The 20,677-nt window shown below is 39.7% G+C and overlaps 1 protein-coding gene and 1 long non-coding RNA gene across 2 annotated transcripts; one reads left to right on the top strand and one right to left on the bottom strand.

The window, feature by feature from the left end:
- The first annotated feature begins 13,321 nt into the window (after positions 1–13,321).
- LOC139145756 (uncharacterized) lies at positions 13,322–16,693 on the top strand. The gene is made up of 4 exons (XM_070717062.1): positions 13,322–13,701; positions 14,403–14,459; positions 14,861–15,074; positions 16,210–16,693. Exons 1-4 carry the CDS (start codon positions 13,563–13,565, stop codon positions 16,289–16,291), a joined length of 492 nt encoding a protein of 163 aa, XP_070573163.1. The 5' UTR covers positions 13,322–13,562; the 3' UTR covers positions 16,292–16,693.
- A 1,042-nt stretch (positions 16,694–17,735) lies between these two features.
- On the bottom strand, positions 17,736–19,980 carry LOC139145757 (uncharacterized). Its single transcript, XR_011555011.1, has 3 exons — positions 19,541–19,980; positions 18,993–19,241; positions 17,736–18,188 (listed from the first exon to the last, which is right to left on the bottom strand). It is a non-coding gene; the product is annotated as an uncharacterized lncRNA (long non-coding RNA).
- Positions 19,981–20,677: the final 697 nt, after the last annotated feature.

Consider the following 20,677-nt stretch of genomic DNA (forward strand, 5'->3'; position numbering starts at 1 on the left):
TTTTACAAAGGTTACCTTGAAACAATTTTCTTTTGGCCAGCAGAGTCAAAGCAAACTTTTCTTTCAACAAAAAATTCATTTAAACAGTATTTAAAAATATAGTGTTTACAGTAGCTGTAACTATTGTTGATTGTTATGATTAAATAATTAGTTTATCAACAAAGATTTCTTCTTTTTCTCTCCAGAATTTATTGAAATGCCCAGTATTTGGCTTGAGAGCACCACAAGTATACAATTTGAGTCTGAATATTTGTCCCAAAGGCACACTCAACCTAAAAAAAGCATTCTATATTGCGAACTTCATGAGTAGCTTTAAATTTAAAGTATTCCTCTGAAAAACACATCTATGTCTACCCTCTAGAGATTATTGAAATGCAAGTGTTCAGATTTTGAACACAATAAGTCCATGTAATTTCGGTCCGAATCTGTCCCCAACATGCAAGGTGGTATATTAGGATAAGTACGCCGAATTCAACGCGCATGCGTTTGAGAGCAATTAACCCCTTAGCTTCACGTAAAGTTATGATGTTTACAAAGGGTTCGGCCATGTATATGCGCTGACCATGGAGGTAGTAGAGACCTCTACTACCTCCATGCGCTGCCTGACTACAGCACAATTAATAAATCTCGTTGGAATGGCAAATTTTGCTCGGAAAAAAAGCTGAAACGACGCAAAAATGTTTCCAAAGCGACGCTCATGTGATTTGTGGAGAAACAACGGTATCCAAATTCATCAGTAAGAAACGCGGGGACATCGACATCAGATTCAACAAGTGATGATCGTGGAACTCTTTTGAGTTTTGGTCTACTCTATATACGGTAGAGTCTACCTTTTGACGATGACGTTGATTGCGAACCCTCGATTCTTACCACAAATGAGCAAATACCATGGCATGAAGGCTTGAGACTTGTGAATTTAGGAGTGCTTGCTAGAGGATAAGATGCTTGCAATGTCTGCTATGAACACCTTCGTCTGATGCAATACCAATCTGAACGGCGGTCGCAGCGTTCTCAATACATACCGTGTAACCCGGAAAACCGTGCTGTAAGTAACATGTATACAAATAAAACCCATCGGAAAATGGGCATCGCCCTGGTGTTCAAGTTGCTATTTTTTTCTTATGACAGCTTTTTAAAATGTACATTTTTACACACACCGGTATATCAAAGGGGCACTTGATGACCAAATTTAGCGATATCTTTTTTAGTATTTTCCAGGATGAGAATAGACATATATTATTTTATGATCAATGCAGGGATAGGTGAATGTCATCTCATACAATGCTGTCATCAATTTCTGTACCAACCATACATAATAGGACATTATAACAGAAAGAGAGAGAAGTTGGAGAATCAATTTCGAAAGTTGCAAACCAGTCATGTAATACAAGCAATATCAGATGAGATATGCAGCTCAAAGAAACCCAGGTAGGAATGTAAGATATCCTCACGTTTATGTGTTTTATTTAAGCAAAAATCTGGGATTATTCTTTTACGAAAGATAGGTAAATACAAGATTTGGGTTTAGTTGGTGACATATACACAAGATGATATTTGAGCTATGTAAGCGGTCTGAAATCACCAAAGTGCGCCTGCAAACTGCGCCGGCGCATTTCAAACTGCGCCCCCATTTTGCGCCGGTATATTGCGCCGCCCAAAATGCGCCCTTACTCTGCGCCATTGCGAAGTTTCAATGTCAACCACGGTATTAATAGTCTATTTTGGTTTAGTCAGGCGATTTCAAAGAAATATTCATGTTTTTCGTGGGAAATATGGTGAAATGTGTCACTAAAATGCGGAGGATGGGAGTAATTTTTTCCGACACGTATGTGAAGTATATGTAATAACATCACCCGAGAGGGAAGGTAACTCGGCCAGTCGAGTGTTATTTGCATCGTAAATCGACCTTTGAATCTGTTTGTAATTTCCACCCGAACCTTGTCGGTAAATACTTTCAAAGTTAAAAAAAGACGCTAAATTTTACTCTCAAACTATTTCGATGGCCAAATATCTCTGCCATTATAAGTTTCGTATGGTAACTCTATACTCAGTATATGGCGAGAGTGTCCTAGCTGTCTCAGTGTCTGAATAGGCAGTGCAGCCGTAAACCGGACACTCCATACTCATTCCCTTGTTTGATCGGAACCTCGTGGACCGTAATTCTTGCTCTAATTCTGCGACCTTTGAATCGTCCAATAATTGCTACTTCCAATTCATGACGACCCCAAATGATAAGGAATGCGACTGATTCTGAGACTCTCAGTTCATAGAAGAGTCAAAGTGCGATCACGTTTGCGACTGAACTTGAGACTCCCATTTCGCTCTGTGATGTACATTTGCGAGTGAATTTGAGACCGGGTCTGAGACTCTCATTTAACGTGCAAACAGCAAATGCGACCGTCCTTACGACTGACTTCCTGACGTAAGGTATGTAAGGGTACCGGAAATCGACAAGTGCGAGGCTAAAGTTAGGAGAGCGAATGTGAGGGCTTGAAGTGTACGTGCTCACTATGAAAGTGCGATCGATAGTGAGAATGTGAAGTGAACTCGGACTGTACATAGTTAGTGCTTGTCAGCATTTATTTCATCACTTTGGTCGAATGAAACTTACGATCAAAGTCATTGCTAAAACAGCGATACAATCTCCATGGAAGTACAGTGCTGTGTATCATGAGCGAACTGCTGAGTGAATTCATCATTGAAGTCCCCGATGGAAATTATTGCAACACTCTTATTTCCAAACACCAAGAAGTTGATATATTCGTCTAAAAAAAAATATGAATGAGACATTCATCTTTACATAATGGAGAATAGAATATTATATCAGACTACGAAGAACATTATTTACCAGGTTTTAAAAATCAGCGAGAGACTGATCGGGCTGGGACGCACGATTCACAGACTGATTCGAAGTGGTGGTCAAAGTGAAAGGGAACGCCGTGAACACTCAATCCCGATGGTTATTTATATAGTTATGTCAAAAACGGGAGTCACGACCGTGATTAGATTATTCAGAGTCAATTAACCTTGAAACGGAACAAATGATAGCACACAATTACATACAATCTAGGTCTAGCGTTCTGTGACACTATGGCGGTTTCCGAGTCCATGTCGCGGTTCGGAAAACGACCTGCTGACAGCTGATGACAAAACACGCTCATGCTTTTGATCATAGACCCTGGAGCGATGTTTTGATGGATTTCTAGCTTCCTTACCCTACAAACAACTTGAAACTAAAATGAAAAACGGAAAAAGATCCGTGAACGGACGAGAGATTTCCTGTAGAAACTTCAGATATTTACTGAGGCGGATCATCTATTTTTTTACATCCATGGGCGGATCATGGCAGTGAAATTTACCTCAATTGATGGATCAATCGGAGCACCGAGAATATGGCATCCCGTACGAAAGATCAAAACTTGCTACATATTAGTACATATATGTTACAAATTTGATACACACTTTAATTGAACATGTGAAATATGCACCAAGTTTGTACTAGTTTGGTACACACTATGGGATTTTCACCATGGTAGTTGTGACATCTGTACCAAGCTTGTAGATATATGTGAAATACAAATCAAGTTTGGTACGAACTTCAGATTTTTTTAGCTCTCCCACGTGGCACTGTTTTGTCACAGAATTGAAACAATGATCGAACTACGTACCCTGTGTTCATTGTACAATATGACAAATTAATTCTTTTTATTCAAATTTTTTTAAATACTCTCGGTTGTTAAACACATATGAATTAGGTTACGCGTGGAATGCACAAATTTATAAAAACCATTGAGGTAGCTACCTCCATATTAGCTGCAGTACAGTAGCTCGAGGTTTTGCCTGGGTATTTGGGTCGGACGGCAAAACCAGATGCCGTCCGACCCAAATACACTACCAGGCAAAACCTCGAGCTACTGTACTGCAGCTACCTCCATATCAACCATTGCAACATCATGAATGAAAAACATCAAAAGTCAACTGAGCTGCCATTTTTCAAACAATTTCCTTGGACATATTTTAAATGATAAGGATCCAAAAATGGTACTCAAATTCCATTTTAAGACTTTTTGTTCCGTTCACTAGTCGTAACCACTGAAAGTACCTGTCATGTGTCCGCCAAAACACATTCACATTACCAGTACGCTCAGAGCAGGGAAAAGTCATTGCCACAGCTATAAATGACTTGCATTATTACACATGTCCAAAGACCATGGATCCCAGCTGACACCAAATGTCTTCAAATGATTGATTTCAAGTGCATAAAAGTTGGTAAAAAAGCAATATACTCTCCCATTTCTCGAGAAACTGACGTTTCAGATAAATGAGAGCATCGAGGGTCACAGGTTACACAGCCTATTATGTATTTGAACTTCGACCTTACAAGATCACATGTCGTGAAGAGAGACACTTGATTGGCTAATTTGGCCAACACCAGCATTTGAACTCCACTGCACCATGATAGCAAGTTATGGATCATGCACTGCTTCAGCAGTCAAATTTACAACGTTTTTACCTGCCGTTTTGGGGAGAAATTGTAGACTATTTCTGTCATCGGACGATTAAGGGAACAAAAAGAGATTTGGGAGTACAATTGTTGTTTGATGAAGGACATATTGCCTCCGTTCGACACCGAGAGTTTATGTAAGTTAAACACATTCAGTGGATCATGGATGTCCGTTATACACTCAAATCATGAAAATGACCTTGGACAATTCCGCGGGATTTCAGTTAAGTTTCAAGCTAGAGTTTGCTGCTTTGACACTTTCCATGCCACAGAGGACCATTTCAAACCAACCACTGTTCATTGAGAACATCATGATGACAAGAAGTGAGACTGTCCCTATCGATCATTGCATTGGTTCTTATGATAGAAACTCCACTGCATGCTGTGCATTGGACAAATCGGACATGGCAGAGTTATTTTCGTCACAGTTGTCAGTATCTTACGGTGGAAGCAATATTTTGGACTCGGCGGAACTAATCTATCATCCAAGTGATGTGGAATGTGGTTGTGTTTAGTTGATTGCTTTTTGAAGTTGGACTGAACACTAAATGTCTGTTCAAATATCGCTGTTAAGTCAAGGTCATCCCATGAAGTTTTTATTTTTTTTGTAGCTCTGGACAATGTTTTTCGATGATTTTGCGTTTTGATTTGAACATGTAATAATACAACATTAAGTTAAAACTCTTATGTTTTCCATGTACATTCCATCAGAAAGGTATTTTGAAATGTTTAAAGTGAATTTTATTCGTCAACAAAAGTATATATGTCACAAAAATTACAAAATTTTTTGAATAAGTTTTTCATAGTTAACTATCTATGAGACTTTAATATTTTTCACCACTCAGTTTCTATTTGGTACACATTTAAAAAAATTGTGATCTGTATGATCTTCTTTAAAGAGACAGAATTTACCATTTTTCAATCTAAATTCCATTGTCAGGGAATGTTTTGAATTAGAGTGTACTGTACATATATGCCAAAAAGAATATATTTTACAGCTCATTTTATGTATAAAGTCAGGGCTTGACAATTCCTATCGCCCGACGCCCGGGACAAGTGAAATTTACGTTCGGGCAAGTCAAAAATAAAATCTGGTCGCCCGCCGGACAAGTTGTTTATACAACTTCTGGCGCAATCAACGCGAACCTAAGTTGCGGTTTGTGCACATGTCGCCCGATTTGCGTTGTCGTTCACACAAAATAAATGTCAATCACTGACTTTTTTAGATACCATTGTGACGTTCGTCTGAGATTCACTTGCCGACTCACACAATGTTGCAATTCTTCGATGATCGACATGAAATTGTTGCATCATCCAATCAAAAAAATTTGGCGTAAACAGCAGTTCTTTGTTGTATGCTGACTGCTCCTCCCAACAAAATTAGGTAAAAAATTGCAAAACCCAATCATATTGCTTATCGGCGATCGACCGTGCAGTACTTCAAAATCATTTATGCGGCCTCGCGAGGTAGACGAACATGTATTTTACTGTAATATTTCCACTAACGCAAACAAGGCATTGTGCATTTTCGCGAGCCAGAGTGTAATTTCCGCTCCGCAGACCTACGCAAAAATCAAGCAAAGTTGTTGCCGTAAAGAGGTGTGTGGTTTACGACGATGGGCATTGTGTAACTCTGAGAAACGACGTTGTGATGATTTACGACGGCGCCACGAGGGCCAGCCTGAGTGGGATCGTCTGAGAATCGACGACTCGATGTGATGATGACAACGATGTTTCTGACAAAAGATCTAAACATAAGCGTTATGATGAGGAAAAATGCCGTAGATGTTATCTCCCGAAATGAAAAGCACATGTGACCTTGGTTGAAATATGACGGTTCCAAAATGTTATGTACGGCGCGTCTCAAATACCCCACCATTGCCAAACCACTGGGAAAGCGAAATGCTTTTCTTGACGGATGCGACATGTTTCGCGTTGAATCGATAAGGTCTCACGAGTTTAGTCAACCGCATTTGGACTGTTTGGCGCATCACAGATGAGATCCTGACGGGGACAATGATTGTGGAAATTTTGTGGGTCCCGCTGAGCCCGATACGGTTTCACTTGCCAACATCCCGATCGCATGCACTCGCAATGCGTAAACCGAATGACGACGACCAGCGACTAAACCAATCTTTTTACGACGGCATTTATGCTTGCCAAACAAGGGAAGTCGATGTATGATATGTACCTTCAATGTTAGCCCTGCGTACAGGTCTGTGTGTTTCCGGCGTTATACGGCCTCTTGTTGTGGAGGCCGTATACGCCGGGAACACACTAAAATTGACACAGACCGTACGCAGGGCTATACTTCAATGTGAACTTTTGAGAAAAATCGACGTCAATATCGGCGAAAATTACCAAAATAAGAAAGCCCTGAAAGCCGCTACGGAATTCTTCGCAAGTATTTTGGTCCTGATTATTACAAATGGAGGACAAGTAAAATTTTTGTGAGGACAAGTGAAATTGAAAATCCACTTGTCCGACGGACAAGTGAACTGGAAAAAAAATTGTCAAGCCCTGAAAGTACAAAGATTGTATGTTTATTATAGTAGAGATACTGTTTTATTCTGCAGTAATATATTGTGTTTTTTAGTTAACAAAATTATTGTGTGAGAAGTTTTTTCTTTTTACAGTGTAGTATAGTTGAATGTGTCGTAGGGTGAGTGCGTGTTGGATGTAGTAATATCCTCTCAACTTTTTCATAGATGTTCAACCTAACATCTGGATACATGACTCTAAGGTTATTTTAGAATCTGCTGCTCACAAGGTAACATATCTAAAGAGTGTACATTTATAAGCCAGTTCAGAAATTATCATTTGTATACAATACAATGGGGAGTAGCAGCACGATGATGTCATGTACCACATGTTGTGTGAGCATTACTTTGAAAAAAGACGCTGTCAGGAATTACAATCATCTAAATCCCCTGAAATGTAACCAGGGCAACAGTATATGTCTGCTGTTGCTAAGGCAACAGATACCATGCCCACGATATTGAATCCCCCCCCCCCCCCCACATCTCCAAGCTTGGTGCACACTCAATACAAACAAAAACAAATGACCTCTACATTCTCTGTACAAACTTGGTGCAATGTTCATCACACTCTCCACACATACTTGCTGCAAACTTAGCCTATGTTTGAATCAAAGTGATATAACTGACTAGCAAGATTGGTGCTGTGTTGGATGTCAGAATTTGTATCAAGTTTGTAACAAATAAGGAATGCAAACTTGTGGCAATTTTGATCTTTCGTAAGGGTTTTCCCATTTGATTTCCAAAACATCATCGTGGAGTTTCTTACACAAAGGAAAAAAATTGAAACGCAACTGATATCGTGTCATTTAAATACGGGCTTTTAATTGTTCATTCATTTTAGTTACTATCATCGTGCCGTTTTAGAAGATTTTTGAGGACCTAAACGACATCATGTGTTGGTCCATTGCCATGGAATCCTATGCCAACGAAAGGTGGTGACTTTTTTCAAAGTTGAATAAAATTTCCTTTTTGGTTGTGTTAGTCAATTAATCGAAATATTTTTGTTTCCAATTGATCATAAACCCTCGATTCTCCCGTCTATGATTCGATATTCACGGACTCATTCTTTCTCTTCTTTATCGATCGATGAAAGTAATTTAATCTTCAATACTCTTTGACAGATGTAACATCTTCACCTATACATGGGCCTATGCCATAGTTATTCAAAGTGCGTTTGCCAAAGCACATGGGTCTATGATTGCGTGAACGGCCGTACTCTATGCATTGGGAAGATATTCATGTTGCAGTCTGCCCGAAAACAAAACCCGAGGATGTTTGGGCGATAACAAAGGCGATGTCTCAGTTGAATAAAACAAAGCTAAACTTTTCGGACATCATATTTTTATCTTGGCGTCGATTCGATGTGCGACCATACACTGATCGCCCATATTCTCCATAAACAGATAAAGCTAGTTATAACAATTCTGCGACAAATCCGTGGTGTTTCTCCCCGTGAATTCGAACGTCCTTGAACCCGTAGCCGCGATCATTGTTTTTTGATGTGTTCCGTGCTTGATGATTGGTAGAATTAATGTATCAAAATTTGAAGACACATGTGACTGAATCCTGTGATTGTTAGACAATTGATGGTGTGTAGGGGCGAGACGGAAAGCAACAATCCAAGGACCAAGCTAGGGAGCATCATGCATTGCATGCTTTCTAACAAAGAGCTGCGTGTTTCCATATCTATACCATACGAAATCCGGCTTTGACCAATGTTCCTGTCCTGTTTCGGAGGATAACTTTCGAGCTGCGTAACCGATGTTGAGGTTCAGATATCCGAATATCTTTCGTGTTCGAAAGGCTTATTGATTTACAGTGAATACAACTTTTGTATAATTAGTTTACGAGTACATAACCCAGCACACGGGGCAAAGCCAAATACTAACCAATAGGCCTACCAGGTTGGAAAATTTCACCGAGTCGCTCTCATCAGAGGTCGAGAAAAAAAATATGTCGGTATCGTTGCTCCGCCATGTTTATTGTTGTTTGTGCGACTAGTTTGAAAGTCATAGACTTTCTTAACGGTGAAATTCATATTGCCATTCAATATTTTACACACGAAGTCACCTGTCACCTCCATTCGGAAGCAAAAACGTTTACACAGAATGTTTTTATAGTGATAACTAGCTCCAGGCCGTGACATGTCTCTAGTTACGAAGAAACTTCGTAAATCAAAATCGACATCAACATTGAGCTGTGATCGTGAACCGTTAAATAAATGTCGGCAAAATAAAACATCAAATGGCTAAACTTTTTTGGGAGAGAGAGAGAGAGAGAGAGAGAGAGAGAGAGGGGGGGGGGGGGTTCTGCAGTCGCGAACTGATCATGGTCTTTAGGATGGATAAATGCAGAGTCGGTTTACACATTTGCGCTGCACAGATATCGAAAATGTACAGATACTTTCCCGAAATTTGACTTATTTTATAACATGAGTAGAACAAAACCAAAAATATTGACGTTACTCTTCGGATGTTTGACTCGCAAGTTTGCTAAAGTTAGATTACATGTATACTTACAGAAAATAGACGCCGTAGTCTTCTGTTCAAAAAATATATGTTCTTCAACACCACGTTTCTTATGATCGGTGATGTCACATTTATTATTTTTTATAAATATAAATTAATGCACCGATTTCAAACCGTAATTATTTTTTCTTGTCGAATTGAGAGAGTTTTTAGTAGTTCTGTAGACAAAACGATCGGAAACAGCAGAGTATCTTGGCAATGGCACGACATCTACGCTATCGTTTAGCTGCAATAATTGTACAGTTGCAGCCAGAGCCCCGGGTAAGCCGAATTCGGAACGTAATAACGCCAGTTGCAGCGGCGTCGTGGATTGACTGTACCTTTGTCATTTCTGTTGAAGTACACCTGTTATTGCTACAAGCATTGTGGGCTTCATGAAACGTTGTTTCTCTGTACATGTATACTGGTCTTGCCGTTATATTCAGTGTCGTATAATCTGTTGTTTGCATGTCATTACATTGGCCTGTGTACAACCTCCTGTGGACACTAATCGTGGCCGTAATTTACACAGACATAAACATTCGTTCCCGTCCGGGGATGTCAAAGGTGAACGGGATTAACTTGATCCCGGGTATCAAGTCCCTGGCCTTTATGGAGATGCAAAATTCACAAATTTTGTCTGCTGCTGAGGCCAAGCCACGATACCGCCAAGTGAGTGTAATCCGTCCCATACAAACATAACATGGTCTCGTACCTCCGAGACTCCGTGAAAACATGTCATATCATTTTTCTAGCTGCATTTTTTAGGGCACGGATATTAATATCCACAGTCTACACTGCTAAAGCGTCCTGCTAGTGCTACGCAAGTGCGACTACTCGATGTTGTGACACTCGGAAGTGTTTTGGCGCAGAGTAAGGCGCAGTTTGGGCGGCGCAATATACCGGCGCAAAATGGGGGCGCAGTTTGAAATGCGCCAGCGCAGATTGCAGGCGCACTTTGGTGATTTCAGACCGCTTACATACCTGATTTGAGTGTTTTACCTTTATGTTACAAATTGTACCTGAATTAAGTGAATACTCAACAGCAGCAGGGGATATGGCTATTTATTATTCAGCATATTTTTCTTCTGCATCATGATTTTATCACTAGTTATTGCAGTCAGGAAAGGTGAGTTGACTCACAGGTCTGAGCAAATGTCCTGGAATGGAATTTCACCACCCTGGAAACATCAATATCAAAACAATCCATAATGTATACCTAGAAAGAACATCCTTCATATTACATATGATAACTTGTGCAGATGGACTGTGTTTGTCAAATATGTCTTAACAGTTTTTCAAATCCTATAAGAAATTTTGTCAAAGAAGAATGATTTGTACTGAAATAATTGTCAACTGCATATTCTGTTCATTACTGTTTCTTCTTGATTTCAAGTTGACAAAGAAAATTTGCTATCACCTAGTAGGACATGTCAAATTTATGGTGTATTTAAATTGGATAAGAAAACCCAAAGAGTGAATGACAGAACTACGACTAAGGAAGGAAAATTAGAGAGATTCCAGGTATGATGATTATGAGAGAGATATAAAACAAAACAAAAGGATGTCAGTAACAAAAACCATAAAATGTATAAAAGATTTAGTGAATTAACTGATTTGGTTTTGAGATAAACCTATTGATCTGATACATTTGATCCATACACACAAACACAGGCATATAAAAACATATATACATATACATACATACTTACATACACGTACATAACTTTGGTTGTAACATTGGTTGTTTTGAAATTTTTCTCGAATTAGAGAGTGACATCAATCTCAGTTCTTACAGTCTTTGTTGAATATTTTTACTATCTGTGTAAAGTGAAAAAAAAAGATCATAGAAGACAGCAGCCACTGAGGTATGAGAAGGAAGTACATATGAGAAGGGTATTGGGTTGTCCATGTCACCAGAGCAATATAGGGATGAGATTCCAGAGCCTATCTTACCACCAGAACCTGTATCACTGTCTGAAGGGTCATACACTCATGTCGTTTTTGATATAGAAACTACATCAGCATGTGAGTACAATATGTAAGACAATTTATTTAAGTCCCCATTACATGTATCTTAATGCTTTTTTGAGCAGTTTTTGTTTGCAGTTTGAAAATGAATTTTTATGAAGATTAAATTTTTCAAGTTTCATTGTCCCTATAAAAATTCAACAATGAGCATCTATGGTATTTGGATATATCAGTGATTTCTCAGGGATGCATAAGTTTTTGATTTGCAATGTGTTTATGTTAAAGGCACAATAGCTGTATCTTTTTGAATTTTTTTCGATATGCTGGTTTTAAATACAAAACAAGGTGTGTAAATATGCTTACCGAACTATGACTAAAGGGAGTTTTTTGACAGCGAGCGGCAAACCTACACTTAGATTTCAACAAATAAATCTTTTTTGTTTGGGCAAACGAAAAATCTATAAACGTCATCAACCGATTTGAATCGGCAACGATATGAGCATGCGTACTTGATACTTCACAAACCAATATGGCGTCGCCCATGCAAAAGCGTCGCACGTACACGTCGCGGTAGCTGCAAAATTGTAGCTCTACGGTGAGGCGGTCGGTGAGTTTTGGTTTTTGCGACCTCGCTCACCAGTAGAGCTACAATGCCGAAGGCCCTGTAGCCTACAAAATAAGCGCGCCCCACATGGCGCGGCATTTTCATGTAAAATCCCACATATATACTGCATTTGGTCATACTGATTTATCACTACTGAAGACTAAACACTATACTACACTAACCTTGTCGTTTATGGGGTTTGGTATTAGCACAGACACGTCGATCGCGTTCCAAACATTGAGCGTGTTTCTGGAGCCGCCATTACCGGAAGTTGGTAATGGCGGCTCCAAGAAATGTTTTTGGAACGCGATAGACGTATTTGAACAAATATCAAACCCAATACACGACAAGGTTAGTGTAGTATAGTGTTTAATCTTCAGTAGTGATAAATCAGTACGACCAAATGCAGTAAATATATGGGATTTTACATCAAAATGCCGTGCCATGTGCAGCGTACGTGCTTATTTTGTATGCTTCAGGGCCTTCGGCATTGTAGCTCTACTGGTGAGCGAGGTCGCAATAACCAAAACTCACCGACCGCCTCACCGTAGAGCTACAATTTGCAGCTAACGTCGCGGACGCCCGATTTTTAATTCTTCAGGGAAGAAGAGACGGGTACAGATGCAATACATGCTAACTACTCGCCATAAAGTTTATATTTGGCGCTACATCAAACAATGGAACGAGCTCCTCGGGGACACCGGACTTTCAAACCTCAATTTGGCAGGTCTATTGATCGATAGGTAAGTCACTGTACCGCCCTTGCTGCGAATCCGTAGCCTCGAGGTTTTGCCTGGGTATTTGGGTCGGACGGCAAATTTGCCGTCCAACCCAAATACCCAGGCAAAACCTTGAGCTACTGTACTGCACGCTAATCGCTATCGACGACGAGGGATTAGAGATTGCTGCCAGATAAATGATGTTACCGACATGTATTTGTTTAGCTTGGCATCGTAATTAGCCTAGAATCTATTTGTCCGCTTGCCTCCGTACCTCCGACCATGGATGTAAAAAATAGACATCCATGCTCCGACCCTCCCGGTCGGAGGTACGGAGGGTACCTCCGACCCTCCCGGTCGGAGGTACGGAGGCAAGCGGACGAATAGATTCTAGGCTACGTAATATCAGCTCCGTGTGCTTATTTTGCCGACGTCCTCGACGATTTGCCAATAGATTCGATCTTATTCAGACGGTTTGCCCAGTCGCTAGTCGCTCAAAGAGTGTTGGTCTTTTTTACAAACATGGTGTCCGTGAAAATGAAGACGATTTCTTTCGATGGCCCTTTGAACTGTAAACTCTGACGGAATTTCCCACGTCAGCGAAAATATTGTGTGGCAATGTTATCTGATTGTCTGTGATCAGTTGTGAACCTTCATCGCATCGTACTAGGCTTGTTTAATCAAATATAATTTAGGGCTTTTTTTCTGTAACAGTATATGATGTTATATATGTGTCACTTTTGTTCCAAGAAAAAACAAGTGCAGGCCCATCCAGTGATCCACCAGCATAACAGCTTAGTGATCCAGCACTACCACAAGAAATGCCCAATCACTCATCAGCTTTATCTGATCATAGGTAAGAGAAGTCTTTCATCATGCCTTTACTGAAAGGTTTCAATAAGTGACAATTTGTCAAGTAATACCAGATACCATCAAAAATACTTTACAAATAGTTATGATCAAATCACCCCTCCTCCACAAAAAACAACAACTAAAGTAAAACAAAGGTATTTCCTGTAACATGCCTTTAAAATTTCACTCAGGTACGTTTGGGAAAATGTTTTAGTTTTCTTTTTGATTGCAGAATAACAGAAATTTCACTATAATTTAGAATTGTTTGGAAATGAAGATAAAAAGTCTAGGAAAGGTGTGATTCTTGTAATGTGCCCCAAATTAAGGGTATGTAAAATGTAGGTCTGCAAAAATTTGATTTATATTTCTGTTTTTTGTTGGCAAATGATGTGAAAATATGCTAGGATTTTGTAAACTTTGGTTGAAATTTTGGAAAATGCAAAAAAAGAGTCCAGGGTTGGTAAGTTTCTCTAGGGTTGTCAGGTTACCAGAAACACACTTTTCATTTCTTCTTTGGCCTTACGAAAAACACGTTTTATTTCTTTTTCCATACTTATAAATGAATGTATACTGTTAAAATGGCCATGCAGTATATCAGCAGTACTCAATAATAATAATAATAATTTATGATAATTTTAACTCTGTTCTGTCATTTTTGGTAACTTCAAATGTCGTAGTTTATGCATTCTTCTTCTCTTTTTACAGCACAAGACCAACAAGAAAAAGAAAGACACTATCTGAATCATTTACCTATCCTTTTGAGTAAGTTCTTTTTGGATTGTTTGGTTATGAGTAGCCAACAAATAATATCATATTTTCAGTTGGTTCTTGTGTCAACTGCGTTCATATTTGCACAAGTTCATGTACATATTTGCAAAAAGTGTTTAGCGGTTGGGCACTGAACATGCTATTCTAGTGGCAAATATGTCCATTACTACATGTACTGTAGGCCTAGGGATCCACAAAAAATTAACAAATCCCAATGTATTGTGTCACTGGGATAATAAGAGGAACATAGCCAGATTTTGTTCAGTGCTAAGTACATGTACTTGTCAAAGCTTGTCATTTTCTTTGATATCTGAAGTTGCAAGGATGACTGCTTTGATGTTGCATTATGTGCAATAATGGAATCATAACAGGAATCATTCTCTCTTTTAAAACAGGGAATTGGGTTGTTGGTTTGGTTGTTGTAAACGAACATTCATGGGCATTGACATATGCACAGGATGTCAGTGAATGCTACCATGGACCATTGGCAGAGAGTGAAGACAGAGATAAAGAGTGGCTGATTCATGGGAGTGCTGCTCACAATGCCTTGATGAAGATTGCACTCAACAAGCAATTTTTGAGCAAGGTGCCACAATATATTAACTATAGGTAAGTTTTTTTTAGCCCAACTGTCAGCGACATGGAACTTATCTTATTGGTGGGTGTCTTGTGTCGTCAGGCATCTGTCTTCTGTCGTCTGGCATCTGTCAATTTTTTGCATTGCAGAGTTGTTCTTTAAGTCAAAACCACCAGTCAAAATCCTTTAGGGCCTTAGCTGGTGACCACAACCTATTTGACTTACAGATTGAATGATACATGGCGGGTGCCACATGTGGGACAGGATGAGCTGTCTATTTTTGAAACACCTGACATGACACTTCTTGGTCTTTTGGCCAGAGGTCCATATATTTTCCTTTCATGAATTTGACTTTGTTGTGTGTACCAGTGCTTTACTGTCTTTTATGAGCTGTGGGGCGTCCGTCCACTCAAATATCTTGAGAACCGCAGTACTTACTGATTTTATATTTGTTGTGTAGATGAAAAATATGATTTTGAGAAACTGGTTTTTTTTTATATTGTTGAAAATATGCAAATTAGGGCCAAAAAAAAGGCGTTTGTGGCAAAACATCTTCTTCAAATACCGCTGGTCAGACAGCTTTGTTATTTGGTATACAGGTCCCTAGGGATAACCCAACTTAGATTTGTTCAAATTGTGATGAAATAAGCAAATCTGTATTTTTAAGGAATTTTTTTGTCATTTATTTCATCAAAACCACTTGTCTGACAACTTTGATATTTGGTATACAGGTTCCTAGGGGTTGTCTTAGTGTGATATATTGAAATTTGATGAAATCTTCAAGTTTTGTATTTTTGGGTCAATTTTTGCCATTTTTGGTCAGGCCGTCCTGAAATGAGCTATCAAAGATATCCACCTTCATCATCAATACATGTGTCACAAAAAGTTATTCTCTACATAACACAGCAGAGCTCTGTCGACTGTTGGGTAGCTTGTTTTTCCAAAACCGCTGGTCAGACAGGTTTAATATTTGGTTTACAGGTCCCTAGGATGACCTTAGTAAGATAATTTCATACGGTCATGAAATACTTAATTTTGTATCCATGTCTATAATAGCTTCAGGGACTCTGGCCCTATGTTTAATGCATGGTACATTTGATCATATTGCAATTTGTTTTAATATGAGGCACAACTCATTTGACCATTGTAATATACATTGTACTTCAGATACCACAGGCACTTCAACCAGAAAGTGACCGATGGAGTGCATATCCGGAGAAGAGTGCAAAACCTACCCACATATTATTAAAGAGCTGAAGAAACTCATAGAATCGAATGGAAGAACCCAGGGAAGGCAAAAGAAAAAACCGCTGGAGCAGAATGATCCACGAAGAATATATCTGCACATCTAGTGTCAATACCACCTCCACCGACTTACACAATTGTGCAGGACTTTGTTTCTAGGAGACAATGAACTGAATTGGACTAATGTGCAAGTTAATTGTTCAGCAAAATGGTTGTCATTACAGGCAACATATCATACACTGTCTTTTATCTTTAAATGCAAACTATATAGAAAATGTGCAGTCTTGTAAATACAATTTTTAGCATTTTTGGGCTGATTGGATACCATCCCAACTTTTGGCTTACCCAGGTTACTTACAAACTGTATCCTTGAGTGTTTTTAGTGCAATAAATATGCTCTTCTGCAGTTCCAATAGAGAGTGTATTTTAGTATGAAAATCACTTTCTCATTTCTTTTTCTTGAGGGTTGTGCAAAAGCCAGTTTAAGAACCTTAATATTTCAGATACATTGAGGTCCCTAGGGATGAACTATAGGTAAACTAGATTTGTTGTAATTGTAAAATGTAGGGATGGTATATTGTCAGTTTCGGTTCTCACTGGACGTGAGAGAGATTGAATTGGGTTGGATTCTTACTGGGTGGGAGAAAGATTTTACTGGTTTCAGGCTATTGTTAGGTTTGATTCTCACCAGACTGCCTCAGAAGGAGCAAAATCAGCTGCAGGGCTAGGGGCTTTTTTTTTCTTAAAGCCAAGTATGAAATTCTTTTCAGATACAATTAGGTGCTTATGATTTTTTTAAAGTGTTGAATTTCAGTAATCAGTGTGCATGCCTATAACAATCAGAGCTCGAAATTAGCAGTAGTCCCGCATCCACAGACTACATTCTCTGGGGCTACCAAAATCCATAAAGTGGTAGTCCACATGGACTACCAAAGCCTGAGACCTGAAATTCAGTCAGTACTTGGCATGCCATGCCCAGTCCGTCACTTTTTGACGAGCTATTTGAACGCAGTCAAACCCAGCTGGACACAGAAAGCCAGAGGGTAACTTTGTTATGCAAATTACTAACACGACTGGTTGTGCAGTGGAACTTTGCAACAAAGTTTCAATGTCTGAACTGACATACTTGAATGACAGGCACCGGAAATGATGGCCAATGAAAAGCATTTTCATTGCATTTTGATCATAATGTATCAATCACAATCATGCCTCCTCCCTACAAAAAGCCCATGGTCTATTTTTAGCCCTGCTACCATATGTTTCAGTCCTGAGTTTGTGTTGTTGTGATGACAATATCAAAATTTGCATACAACTGAGAGTAACAGGGGTTGTCGATAGGTCAAAAATTTTGGAGTATCACTATCGTCCATATTATACCTGTTTCCTTTGGTTTTAAAGGTTTGCAATATTCACATTATATGACTAGAAAACTCATTTTATGGGCAGAATCTATTTTCAATATGTGATATTTATTGCTTTCAAATAAAGTCAATATTACATTGACATGAAAACGTGATATATCACCTTAAAAAAATAACTGAAAAATAAAGATTTACTTTTTCCAACAGAGAAATGGACTCATGAAAGCAAATATTGGCAAAGGGTCATCGGTAAATTTGGCCGCATGTCTTGATTGCACAAAAAAAGCTGTGTCAAATATTCTCTGTGATTTGACCGAACTAGTCTGGTTATTTGTCGTGAACTTTCCATGTGCAACAGCTTGGAATGACCCGTCTATCACAGACTCCTAATCTACCATACTGCCATATGATGAACATCCGATAAGCAGCATGTCTGTTTGATTTGTTGAAGTCGTCATCATCTTGTGTTTCCAGCACATCATTTGTGTAGGCCCGTGAAATAGCAAGGATTGTGTCATCAAGGCAAACTTGTCTAAAAACCTGCAAAGAAGCATCATTTCACAGTTAGTTCCAGAGGAAATTGAAATTGTCAAGACAACTAGATTGATTAAAGATACAGGATACAGGAATGATAACTTCAAATTCAGAAAGGGCTGTAAAATTAGTTACACATAATTGCTAGTATTAATGGGCTGTGAGGTGGTATGCCTTGTGCACTACCTCAGTTAGTGTTCTCAACAGCTTGGAAAAACAATAGATGACTAAATTGAATAACAATACACCATTTACACATTTTTATCATGATAGTGTTATCTATGGGGTTATTAGTAACACATCAATAAATTTTTCCCTAAACTCGGGGGGGGGGGGGGGGGGGGGGGGGGGGGGGGGGGGGGGGGGGGGGGGGGGGGGGGGGGGGGGGGGGGGGGGGGGGGGGGGGGGGGGGGGGGGGGGGGGGGGGGGGGGGGGGGGGGGGGGGGGGGGGGGGGGGGGGGGGGGGGGGGGGCACACCCCTGAAAATCCCCTTTGTGGAGTGCCAGGCTGGCATTGTTCCAGCGAAGTATAGCATCAAAACCAACAGAGGTAACTAACTGTTGTACAGCGGCCATCCCATCAAACAAATCCTCCAAACAGTGAAGTACTTGTGGATGGGTATATTTCAGTGCTTTAGTGTTTGAAAAGGAATTCACGTTGAGTCTTACCAAAGGTTTGCAGGGATTGAAAGTAAAGCTCACTCAAGTATTATAACTACAGGTAACCAAGTGTTCTACAACCCTACTGTGGTACAAATGTGTTGAGCTGCACTCCATACAAGGATGCAGTTTCAAATTGTGCTGTACATACCGTTATTTCAGTTATGCAGAATTCCGTTCTTTATTACAACACTTCCTTCCAAGAAGGGTCGGCATTTCGTGGCAGTCGCCGCAAATACACCAACTAGGTTGAGTTGCAGATGGTGGTGGATGATACCCTTGTTGCGGAGCTGGAGTTTTTACTAACTCAAATACCATGCTTGATTCCTTTCAACCATTTCCAATATTAGGTTGTCTTTTTCCTCAGAAGACATCTTGGCAAGCATTGCCTACAAAACAACTAAAAATACAAGTTTATCAGACATTTTCAAAAACATTCTTTATTTGTCACATCAAATTTTTCTAACCCCCCCCCCAAAAAAAAATGTGTTTCAACATAAGCGTAGCTCTACTTTGCATTCCTGTTCCGGCATTTAAAAAATAATGTTTTTGATTGATTATAGCATTGAAAATGTGTTTGCTGATTTTACCTGAAAACATACGGGCAAACAGACAGCAAACAGAATTTTACTTGCGTCTTCACAGAAACTTTCCTGCATCATCCCTATCATTGTAAAACTTATTTTGTACATTACTTACCTGTAAAGTCGCCTTTCTCTGTGCAATGTCTGCTTCCACATCAACCATTGTTGGTACACTTTGTCCACTGCTCTGCCTCCCCTTCCTCTACCTTGCCCTCTTCCTAGTCCTCTTCTACCTCTTCCTCTCTTGAAGTTGGCTCACACTCACTCTCATTGTCTGATAGTGTTGTTGTTGTTGTCTAATGTGAAAAATTGGAAAACCTTATCATTTTAATGTAATGTAGATCAAATAGTAGCCAGTAAAAATGTAAACTGGGAATGGCATATCTATAAACGTAAACTGGGAATGACAACATATCTACATAGGCCCTAATATACATTACACACACACGCACTCACAATGAAGTGCGGACACCTTTCAGCTCTGAAATTTGACACGCATAGAGTTATTAGAGAGCCTATGTGGTAGGGTAGAGGGTAGTAGCTCTAGCTGTGAAAACGCAGTTATCTGTTGGCGGGGTACGTCTATGCGGATCATCAAAGGTCACCCCGCCATGACCCGCACAGATGCAAGCTACCCCGCCAACAGATAACTGCGTTTCCACAGCTATAGTAGCCCATGTTCTGGAAAGGAGACACAAACAAGAAAACGAACAACGCACAGGAGATCCTCCATAATCATACACCCGTTTATGTACATGTCTGTGTAATGATACAAAAAGAAGGTTTGTTTCTCATTGTACTAGGCTCGCGAGTTAGACAAAAAAAATGAAAATGAAAACTCTGAGCGCGGGTATAGTGACCCCGTAGTGACCGGCTTGATTACTATTCGTTATCACTACACTGCATGTACTAGTAGTATTTGCGACACGGATTACAGCATGCAGCGCGGCCGGATAGTGCAGCTTTGGCCGGTACGATAAATTTGTATTATGCAAGCATCCGTACAAAGAATACCAGAGTTCTCCAAAGCCCAAAACGGCGTCGCGGCCCGCGACGATATCAGGTTCAGCAAATGGCAATATGTTCACAATGGCACCGCGCACTGACTTGTCATCTTCCGTGCGATAATTCATACTCGTGAAACGGGCCCTTGCACGAACATTTATATGAAGGCATGGAAGAACCTCATTGATCATAGCTATGCACGATGTACCATCGTCATGATATTGAAATCGATGTTGATTTTCAATCG

Source organism: Ptychodera flava, chromosome 12 (genome assembly GCF_041260155.1).
Source record: "Ptychodera flava strain L36383 chromosome 12, AS_Pfla_20210202, whole genome shotgun sequence".
NCBI classification, from domain to species: domain Eukaryota; kingdom Metazoa; phylum Hemichordata; class Enteropneusta; family Ptychoderidae; genus Ptychodera; species Ptychodera flava.

What these genes read in the sequence shown, in the direction of transcription:
- LOC139145756 (XM_070717062.1), top strand. Translation starts at nt 13,563, where the DNA reads ATGATGTTATATATGTGTCACTTTTGTTCCAAGAAAAAACAAGTGCAG. An exon ending in TCAGCTTTATCTGATCATAG is followed by an intron (nt 13,702 to 14,402) that starts GTAAGAGAAGTC and finishes CTCTTTTTACAG; the next exon opens with CACAAGACCAACAAGAAAAA. An exon ending in TCATTTACCTATCCTTTTGA is followed by an intron (nt 14,460 to 14,860) that starts GTAAGTTCTTTT and finishes CTTTTAAAACAG; the next exon opens with GGAATTGGGTTGTTGGTTTG.